General features: G+C 54.5%; 2 protein-coding genes across 4 annotated transcripts in view; both read left to right on the top strand.

The window, feature by feature from the left end:
- Positions 1-3,320, top strand: part of YIPF6 (Yip1 domain family member 6) — an 8,593-nt gene extending 5,273 nt beyond the window's left edge. For both annotated transcript variants that reach the window (XM_027690702.1, XM_027690701.1), the window contains exon 7: positions 76-3,320. In XM_027690702.1, the coding sequence (XP_027546503.1) occupies positions 76-194 (119 nt within the window). In that variant the 3' untranslated portion in view covers positions 195-3,320. The remainder of the gene's footprint in view (positions 1-75) is intronic.
- Positions 3,321-4,644: 1,324 nt separating this feature from the next.
- Positions 4,645-10,704, top strand: part of LOC113971113 — an 18,100-nt gene continuing 12,040 nt past the window's right edge. For both annotated transcript variants that reach the window (XM_027690700.1, XM_027690699.1), the window contains exons 1-2: positions 4,645-4,708; positions 5,781-6,329. In XM_027690700.1, the coding sequence (XP_027546501.1) occupies positions 5,814-6,329 (516 nt within the window). In that variant the 5' untranslated portion in view covers positions 4,645-4,708; positions 5,781-5,813. The remainder of the gene's footprint in view (positions 4,709-5,780; positions 6,330-10,704) is intronic.

Below are 10,704 nucleotides of genomic sequence, written 5' to 3' on the forward strand. Positions count from 1 at the left end.
CCGGGTGTGCTGCCCCTGTCCCGGGTGTGCTGCCCCTGTCCCGGGTGGGGCTGTGCTGATGTTGTGTCTCCGCAGCCTCCACGGCGTTCCTGGCCGACAGCCAGCCCCCCAACCGCAAGGCGCTCGTCGTCTACCCCATCTTCCTCTTCTACTTCGTCATCAGCTGGATGATCCTCACCTTCACCCCTCAGTGAGCCCCATCCCAAGGGACTGGGACACGGACTGGAGTTTTTCATGGACGCTGCAGTGAATCCTTGGCTTTATCTCTTTCTAATTTATATATAGGGATACTGTAAAAAGGCAGGTTGTGGGATAAAGCCAGAGAGCTGCAAAAAGTGCTCGTTTGTGTGTCCCTCTTTGTGAAAGGTACCGAGGTCCAGCTACTGAGGGGTTTATTTAGCCCTGCTCTGTACTGGTGTTAAATAAACAGTGCCCACTGGAACTGAGGACAGAGCAGGAGATCCCGGAATTCCAAGCTGTTGGGAGATGAAGTTACAGGATCACACTACTTGGCAGAGTTCGTGCCTGTGCTTGGATTCTCACTGAAGATGAAAATGCCTTATCAAACTGTAGAACTTCACTGCTATGATGTGTGGAGAGGGAAAAGACGTGTCTGACTCCTTTCATTCCCTTTGGAGTGGTGGGATGTGCACGTGGGCATCGTGGACCAGGGGCTTTCCTGGGAAGCAGGAGTTCAGCAAAACCCAGTTGAGTCTCTTTGCAGTGAATTGGAGCTGGTGGCAGGGAGTTGCCTTTGCCCATATCTGTGTGCTGTGTGTGTTCATCCCTTCATGTGGCAGGGGAGAGGGTTCCAGCCTGATGCCTTCAGCACTGTCTGACCCTGGCCCTGTGTCTGTGAGGGGTGTGGGCTCAGAGAGGTGTGGCCCTGTGACCACAGGGGCCAGCTTGGAGTCCTGCAGAAACACTCAGAACTGGTTTGGAACTGGTTTATAACAGGGACTGGGCTCTCACTCTGCATTTGGGAAGGGAGAATTCCCTGGAGAGCACCAAGAGTGTGTATATATGATACAAGCAAGGGGTTCTGTGCTGTAAATTGAGGTTTTGCTGCACAGGCTGTTTGGTGCTGACAAACCACACCAGGGTTTGGGCCCCAAAGTTTTAGACAGGTTGAAGGAAGGAGAGTAAATGGTGCTGAAGGTGGAGGCTGCTGTGGAGCAGGACATGGATTCTACTCTTGCCTGCCTCTGTGTGTGACTGTTCCTTTGGATGTTACAGGGACAGCAACAGAAATGTGAGCAAATGTGCATTTTGTTCCCTTGTACTTGCCCTGAGATGTTGGACACTGTTTTGTGGGGCTTTTGTTTTGCTTAACACTTTTGTAAGAGGGAAGAGGTTTCTTTCTCCTGTCCCTGCAGGTGCTTTTCATACCTCACCTGGAGAACCACAGGTGGGCAAGGGTTGGGTGTATTTTGGCACAGGGATGAGAGCTGGGATCTGCTTGTGGAAACTGTACAGAAATGGTTCCTGTTGTCCATTGTTCTCAGTCAGCAATCCAGGGGAGAGCTTCGAAACATCTGGGGTGAAAAAGCTGCTGTAAAATGTCCTTTTTCCTACAGTTGTGCAGATAGACTAAACCTGAGGTCTGTGGGTCCTGCTGAGGTGTGAATGTTCCTAATTTATAGTTCTGTATACAATAGCAGTCTGTGCTGTAAACACTGCTAGTGTTGGGGGTTGGGATGGAGATCTCTAAATTGCAGATTAAAAGTGCATTTTTGCATTTGGGGATAATGAACTGCTGTGTGTGACAGGGCCTGGCTGTGGCACCAAGGGGCTGGAGAGGAGCTATAGGGGTTCATCGACATGGGGACCATGGAAATGGGGAATTTTTAAGGTTCCATTAAATTATTACTGGTATGGAATGTGGTTTTTATTCTAAGTGTGCAATTTTTTGTTAATTTAAGAGTTAGTTCAGCTTTATAAAGCTGAAAAAAAATACTCAAGGGAAGTGGATAGTAAAGCTGTTGATGGCTACAGTGGAATTCCTTGAGCCAAATCTTTCTTTCCTACAAGAACTCAACCGCACTTGCAGAGAAATCCTTGGGTTCTGTCTCTGTAGTGTCTTGTGACTTAAGCTGCTGCTCTAGCTGAAGGATAATTGGAGTAACATTTAACTGATCCAGAAATATTTTGAAAGGAAGGAAAATGATTTTTCAGGGGAGTTAAAATCCCAACTTTTTCCTTGTTTTTGGCTTGGATCTGGGTCTCACAGTGATTTGTTCTATATCGACACTCTTGGCTTATACAAGAGAATAAAATTGTTCTTACATTAACTTGCTTTACTTTTCAGCTGGTCACTGAGTTTTTCAGTCAAGAACTGTTTTTAATCTGCAAGAACAGGCAGAAGTAACCTGGTTATAGGGGAAGGAGTGATTTTGGTTTGGTGTTTGGCTCATGGCAATCCCCCTTTGGCATGGCAGCCATCGCCTCCTAAAGCTGTGACACCTCCAGGAGGGTTTGTGTCACTGGAGGTGTCACCTCTCTGTGGGTTTGAGCTGGCAGCAGTTGGGAAGGAAACCAGACTTTCTGGATTTTCATGACTCCAGTTGATGTTATAACTGGTTCTGGAAGAGCTGTGGAGTAGCTTGGCCTTTCCACTCGGAGATCGCGATTATTGGAGCCCTTTTTGTGAGTGGAATATAACGGCACAGAGAGATGGAGTGAGGAGCACCAGTGGGAATGACTGGAGAGGAACTGTCTTAGGTGACTTCAGGAAATCAAGAAGCCCAAACTGGGATTTGTTCCTCAGCCACCCGTGGTTGTCCTGCAGAGCCCCCACTGTGACAGAACCACCTCTTCCTTGGTGGGTGGGCGATGCCAAAGCCAACAGGCCTCGGGCACGTTAAATACAACCAAAACAGTTCAGTTCAGGCAAGCCAAATGCCTGGAGATTTGCAGATGCCTGCAGTTAATGCTGGTAGTGCTTTAAAGTACTGGTGTTACCTCAGAGTGCTGAGTGTCCCCTGAATGTCCCTTGTCCTGTCCAGGTGTACAGCCATCCCTCCCCAAGGGCTGTGCAGGTGAGTGATCCCTGGGACCGCAACAGAGGTTTAGCTTGTGCTGGAAATGTCTGTGGTAACAACTGCTGTACTTTCCAGGGGGAAAGAAAAGCAGGGGGAAGCAGCTGTGTTGCCTTTAATGAAGTGTTTGAACTGTTCCGCAGAGAAGCAGCTGATTTTTTGATGTACAAACCAGGCTTGCTTTCCTACTAGGATTTTTCTAATACTGTTTATCAGCAGAAATTGTTGTATGTGTTTAATTTTGATCTATGTAATACCAATAAAAAGAAAATTTGTTTTTAACTTTAAAATTTGCAAATTCAAGCGGGCTGAAGGTGCAGTGGGCAGTGTGATGTGTGGATGGAAGCTCTGTGCTCTCTGTGCTCTCTGTGCCTGTGGTACCTGCGCGAGGTGAGGGACAGCCTGTCCCACGGCAGCTCCCTGGGCCCAGCTGAGGCAGGAGGGGGAAGCTCCCCAGTCCCTGCACTCATGTCCCCCTGGCCCCAAAGGGACAGCAGGACATGGCCACGTGTGCCAGAGCCCCCGGGGCTGAGCCAGGACACAGCCCTGCTCGGGCTCAGATCTCGCCAGTGCTCCCAGCTGGTCACAGACAGCTTGGGGCAGGAGCAGCGGTGCTGGTGTGCCCCAGAATTGGGGGTCAGGTGGCTTCAGGGCCAGGAGGTCCTGGGAACCACACCAGGGACCTGAGTGTGCCCCAGCAGCACTGGCCAGGGCTCAGTGTGCCGGGGGCTGACTGAGGTGGGGGGAAAGGGGGAACAGAGACATGGTAAGATGGTGCCTCATGAATGAATGGATATTAAACCCCGTCTCTGAGTGCCTAATGAACGATAGGCAACTAACCCCAGCCCTGACCTGGCTAATGAACCAATGGCAATTAACCCCTTCCCTGTCCTGCACTGGGATTTGAGGCAATGGCCAGGACTGTGTCCATGCTCTGCACTGGGGATGCAGAGTGGGTGACGGTCATTTGGGTGACAGTGGGGACAGCCACAGCCATGGCTGGTGAGCCTTGGCTCGGGTCTGGTGGCAGCAAGGCCCGATGGTCACAAGAGGGCAGCAGGACCGCGCCGTCCCTGACCGCCTTTTGTAGCTCGGTTCTTCCCCCGCCTTGGTTTCCGGCTCCACCGGGGTTGCTCCGGGATGCACAGCCGGGGTTTTCGGGTCCCGCAACCAGGACGGGGCTGGCGGGCAGCCACGGGAGGTGAGCTGAGTGTTGCCAGCCTCGGCCCTTGCTGCGGTGAGTTACCAAATTGGGGCAAGAAGATACTTTCATTCAACAGGGGGCATTTTTTTTTAAAAAAGGCAATTTACTGGGCTGGAAATGCAACTCTTCCACTCAAAAGAGCCGTTCCCAGATGCAGCTCCATGGTTTGTAGTTACACTTTATTTGGATAAAGCTTGGATTTAGCATTTTTTTCCCCCAAGCTAATTTTTTAAGGCAAATATACTGTGTGCTGGATTGTAACTTAGGGTAAATGAATGGGGCAGGTGACAGTGGAAGGAAGGACTTTCCCAGTAAAATCAGGGAGCAACTCATCCAGCGAAGCTGTTGACTGACCCCTGGCACGGTGAACCCGTGAGCCCCGACCTTTGGCTTTCCTGGCAGGATCGATGACATGGCTGTGGGAGCTGGAAGTCAGGCCGGAGGCTGCTGAGTCTCCACATCGCAGGTACTCGGCACAGGGGGCGCAGGCAGCGAGGGGTGGGACGGGCACGCTGTGCCCAGCACGGGGGGTTCCTCAGTGGAGACACGGGGAGAGCGTCACTGGGGGCAGGTGGGACAGGGAGCCCAACACCCGGGGCTGCTGCTGGCACAGGCTGAGGGTCACTGTGTTGCTCTGCTGTCAGGGGGCAATGCTTGTGTTGCAGGGGAGGGGTCCCTGAGAGAGAGAAGTGCAAGCTTGCTGTAGATTTGTTCCCAGCCCTAGTTGGAACAGAAAACAATAAGGGCACTTCCTGATGCAGGTTTGCTGTTTCCACCCCTGTTACTCTTCCTGACCCTTGTCCCTCTATCCACGTTCAAGGGAAGGGAACAAAGTGTTGTTTGGGGTGTCACGGCCTCCCCGTGCCTGGTACCTCGGCACATCTGCATTCTGAGCCCTCTGTGGCTCAGAAGCTGCTGTTTGTGCTGTGGATGGAGGTGAGGGAGCATCAGTGGGAGCCTCGGGCACAGCGAGGCACAGCGGGAGGGCTCCTGCCACACAGTGCTCCATTGTCCCTGTGCCGCTGGCGCTGGGGGATGAGCTGCCCCAGTGCTGCCGTGCCCAGGGTGGGAGCAGATGGAGGGATCCCCTGTCTTGGCTGAACTCCTCCTGCTTGTGCAGAGGGCTCGGCCCCAGCTCCTCCCGAGGGTCCGGGGGCAGCGTCTCCTGCCCTGAGACACACCTCAGACAGCACCTGGCTAAAATCCATGCACATGAGCCCCCTCCAAACCCCACCTCTTCCCCCAGTGCTGCATTGCTGGCAGTGGAAAGAGCATGATGTGAAGCACAAGATCCTCTGAAGGGCTAAAAGGAGTTTGGTATTTTAAAAGAGAAATGAAGAATACAAACCCAGCTGGCTGAGCTGAACAGCCTGTGCTGTGAGTCCACATGTTCCAGTGAGGAGAGCATGGACATTCCTCAAATAAGGGCCATTACATCCCTTTCTAATCAAATGGGATGGAAAGGAAAATGGGAAAAGCAAACTAAATGTCATCTCCTGGGTGGTTCTTGCTAAGAAGTTATGGTTTTGTGTTGCCAGCATTGCCAGCAGTGGGGGTTCCATCCATGGACGATGGACACAAGGAGTGCTGAGCACCAAGAAGAGCCACTGGTGTCTCCAGGCCAGTGGGGTGAGCTCCCGACCCTGCACTTTTCCTCATCAGCTGAAGATGAGGAAGGTGAGGCAGCTGTCTGTGGCTTCTTCTGTCCAAGGAGCAGCGAGTGCAGTCCTGAGGATGAACCTGACTCTGCATTGATCCATGACAACTCCGCGCCCTTCCTGTGGGGATCTTTTTCCCGGAGAACTGGAAGGCACTGGCCAAGATTTTTCAGCCTCACAGAGAGTCCTGCAGGGCACGGCGGGGATGCTACAGGCAAGAATAAACTTTTCAGCAGTAGTGAATTGTTGGCCTTTGATGAACATTCCCAGACAAAGCCTGGGCACATGCTCGGGAATGGCAAAACAGATCCAGAGGGGCTGCTCAGGGCAGACCTGGGGAGAGACCACAGCACCCTGGACTGGGACAAAGACGAGGTTAATGCCTCCTCGCTGTCTCCGGGGGAAGTGAAGGCGTGTCCTGGCCAGCTGGTAAGTGCCTCTCTCAGCGACTGTGGGCGCCCGTTACCTGCACCCCATTCCCTGCTCCTTGAGGTGCCCGGCTGATCCTGAGGTTGGGATGCTGCTCGCTCTTCTCTTTACCCTAAACTCCTGTTCACCCTCAAGACCTCTGGTCCTTGTTATTTGGTTGTGGAGGACTCCAGGCTCTGCCATGCCCACATGTGGGGGCTTACGGAGCCTTGGGAGCAGCCCCATCCCTGCAGCCGTTCTCCTGGTGCTTCCCCCCATCCCTGTGGCTGTTCTCCTGCTTCCCACATCCCCACTGTTGCAAGGCAGAGCCTGATGAGCTCATTGATTTCTACAAGAAAAAGGCAGAGGGTAAATTTTGCAGCTCAGCAAGAACTGCTGGATTTCACTGGGATTGTGTTTTCTGGTTCTTTTCAAGTCTTTTCCTGGTGTTTTTTGTTGCTGTCGCAGGCTCATAAACAGAATGTGCAATTATTTATCCCAGGCACTGATTTAAAACCTTCCTCTCCCCATAACTCAGCCCTCCCTTAGCAAAACCCACAGGGCTGAGAGCTGGGATGGGGCTGCTGCCTCTTCTTTCTCAGGGTTTTGGAATTCTTCCCAGCAGCAGAGGCAGAAGCCCGACACAGCCCAGCCCTGCACGTGGTGTGGGGATACCAATCTGCACCCCACCTGCAGCCAGGATCTGTTCCAGAAAAACATCTTCTGTCTCTTGATTCCCTTTGGAGCAGGGAAGCACGTGGCTCCAGCTCAGCCCTGTGGCACAGGGCTGGGAGCACCATCCCTCCCTGGGACAAGCCTGGCAGCCCCTGCAGTCGTGGGGGGCAAAAAGAATTTGCTGTCACATAATGAGTCTTTGTGTGTGTGAGGGTTGGCAGAAAGGGTTTTCTGAAGCTTTTTTCTTGGAGCTTTCTTGGCATCCCCAGAGAAGGCTGGCAGTGGCACATGGCTCCTGTCCAGGCCTGGAAATGCCCTGGGGTGCAGTGCCCAGGGGCACGGGATGGGCATGGGATGGGTACTTGTTGTCCCCAAGCGTGAAGTGTCTCTCCTTGTCCGTGCAGTCAGTGGCTGAAGGAAAGGGCATCCTTGGGCAGGGTTTTGACTGAACAGGTGCCAAGAGAAGCTGTGCCCGCTGCTGGTTTGTTTTCAGTGTCTGCTGCCACCTGCTCTGTGCCCACTGGGCCCGTCTGCCCATGCCCTGAGCCCCCTCAGCTTTGGGGTGCTCTGCTCTTGGGGTACCCACAAGATCAGCCTGGCCCTGGTGGGGTTTCAGCAGCCCTGGGCTCTCGAGGATGAGCCAGGAGGGTGTCCTGGCCCCCGGCTCTGTGCTGTGGTGGTCTGTGCCTGAGCGCAGAGGTGCCAGTGTGTTGTGGTGACAATTCTCTGGAGACCCCAGCGTCCTGGAACGGGACAGCAAAGCCCAGAAAACCAAACTGGGCACTGGTGGGCCTGCAGAGACCCTTGGGCCTGTCACCTCCTACTCCAGGGCTGAACGCTTGGAGCCATTGTGGGATTTGACTGTTGGCACCCAGAGCAGAGCTACCATGTCCCTGTCCTGTGTCCCAGTCAGTGCCTGTGCCATGTCCCCAGCTCTGCACGAGAAGCTGCAGTAGACAGGGTTTCCCTCCAGATTTGGGTGTGGAAAACTTGGTACATGAATGGCCCATCCCTCCGTGAGTGAGGGGAGGCTGGTGTGGATTCATCACAGGGGTTTCAGCTTGCAGAGGCCTGCCCTTGCAGGGAGCCAGTGCTGCACCTGACGAGATTCCTCTGTCCTGGGAATTAATTCCAGCCCTCAGCCAGAATTAGGGCTGGGATCCTCCCCAGACAACAGCTGTCACCAGGACTTTGTGCAAAAATACCCAAGTAGCTCAAAGGCAGTTTATTACGTGGCATTTCCTTGTGGCAGCCCGAGGAGGAGGTGTCCCTGCTGCCTGAGGTCGTGTTTTGGGTGCTGAGTGTGTGTCAGTGGCAGGTGCCACCCTCGCCCCCGCCAGGTGTGTGTGTCTGTGTGTCTGTACATGTGTGTGCAGGAGCACACGTGTGCTGCCAGCCCTCCCCTGCCGCTCCTGGGCGTTTGGCCATGGGAGCCTCCCTGCTCCTGCTAATAATAAGAACTGCTGCAATTCCTTGGGCTGTTCTGGCGCCTGCCTTGGGGGCAGAGGATTAATGTCCCAGGATTAATGTCCCAGGATTAATGTCCCAGCCGGGCTCCAGCAGCTCAGTGCTATTCCCAGGGGAAGGAAAAGATGCCTGGTGAGCGATCTGCTTATGCCCCCTTTTGTACTTAAAAATGCAGCCTGATTTATATTTCTTTTTCTCTTCAACATGCTTGAGTGAGAACTGGAGCACAGCAGCAGGTTTTTGCTGGAATTCTGTCCTGTGTGGGAGCCTCTGTAGACACTCACAGATATTTACTCTTGGGTGCTTGCTTATTATTACCAGAGTTAAAATCAGATGGCTATATGGGTCTCAAAACCCCCCAATTTCTTTCCGTATCACTTGAGTCTATTTATGATTTGTGTAATTTGTCTATAGTATCTCAAAAATGTCACCCCATCAGTTATGCTCTTTTAAATGCATTTAAATAGCTCTTCCCCCATACTAAGCACATCCCCAGGGCTCTGTTGAACACCCCAAGCTTTCTGGCTCCCAGCTCTGGGCTTACAGACCTGTGGAAGTCTCAGGGAATGGGGCAGGAACCCCCCCAGCTGGCACAGCAGAAATTCCCCAAAACCATCAACTGATTTTTTTCAGTAATGTTGTCTCTTGTTCAGTAAAACTGGGGTGTTTGGCCAGTCTATGAGGGCCAGTCAGCTGAAAAGTTTGTTTGGCTTTTGTGTGTGCGCTAAATCAATCTGTGTTTGTAAATTCTCTCACTGGTGTTTGCAAACTGGAGCATCCTGTGAGGGAAAAGCACAGACTCAGCCCGTGCCAGGACCCCCCACGGGACAGGGAGTGTGGGGGGCTTCTTGCAGCCCTGGATGATGCCAGGAACCCTCGGGTTGTTTCTGGGAGCTCAGTGGACATCTGGGCTAAGGAAAAGTGTCACTGGTATTGGAGGGCAAAGCATCAGCAGGACACAAGTGCCACCAGTGCTGGGAGGGGCGACATCCTGCTGCGCTGCCTCAGCCCTCTGGAAGGGCCGTGCTGAGGGAATACCGTGGGACCAACTGGCTGCTTCAGTGCTGTGGGATGGAGGGGTTGATGCCTTTGGCCCCAGAAGGCCCTTCTGGGTGCTGCCCAGCTCTCGGGAGCGCTCCCCTGCTCACCCGAGCGCTTCCTTCTGCCGCAGGAGCAGGAGCCGGCACGTGGGGATTAAGTAATTGCCTAATTGCCCATCCCGGAGGAAGCTTCCCCACAGCGCTGGGTCTGCAGTGCAGCCTGAGGCCCGCGGGCATCCCAACAGCGTCCCGCCCCCTCCCTCCAGGCAGCGTCCATCCCAGTGCACCCCACCTGTCTGCTGCTGGAGATTGGAGCATTACTTTGGGGTTATTTTAAATGAGGAATGTTTTAAGGGAGAAGCAGTGGTGGTAGGCTGGCAGTGAGCTCACTGGTGGCATGGGGCGGCTGTGGGACAGTGGGAGCTGGGGAATGTTTTCTGCTGCCCTTTGGCATTCACGTCTCTCGGTTGGCTTCTTGTGCTCTGGCCGCGGCGGTGCCTCTCCAGTGCAGGGACCCCGCAGAGACATTTGGCCTCTTGGGCTGGAGCCCAGTGCCGGGGTGTGAGCAGGACCCGAGCCCCAGCCCTGGGCTGCAGTGGGGCTCCGGGGGCTTCCATGTGCTGGACTTTCCCGGGCAGAGCCCCGCAGCCCCTTGCCCGGGGGCACATCGGGGGGTTCAGCCCTGCCCTTGGTCTCTCCGCCTCCCCGGTGCCGCTCCCCTGGGCAGCGGGTTTCTCGTGTTCTCCCCCGTCCCTCCACCGCCCTCGTGGTGTCACAGCCCCAGCACTGCCAGCCCCCGCCTCGCGTCCGTCGTCGGGAGAAGAAAAGGGTCCCTGTTCCCGCTATGCTAATGGGGAAACGCCGGCTCCGCGGGAGCTGCGCCCTTCCCGACCTCGGGAAATGCCTGCGCACAGCGGCGAGTGGAAAATCCCCGCGTGCCCACGGCCGGGGGGCTGCCGGGGGTGTCCCCCGCTCACACCCCTGCAGACACCCCTCGGGTCCAGCCTGGGACCGGCCCCGGGAGCGGTGCCAGCGGCGGGTTCTGTGACCGACGGGGACACTGCCCGGCCGGCCTCTGTCACTGATACTGTGCAACAGCCGGGACAGCAGTAGCTCATGGCTGGACAGGAATAGCTCCGGCCGCGGGGACATGGGATCCTCCAGGGAATGATCTGTTGTGGGGGGACGCTGTACCTGTCCTCTGAAATGCCATC

The sequence above is a fragment of the Neopelma chrysocephalum genome, unplaced genomic scaffold, assembly GCF_003984885.1.
Source record: "Neopelma chrysocephalum unplaced genomic scaffold, ASM398488v2 Primary Assembly neopelma1_81, whole genome shotgun sequence".
NCBI classification, from domain to species: Eukaryota; Metazoa; Chordata; class Aves; order Passeriformes; family Pipridae; genus Neopelma; species Neopelma chrysocephalum.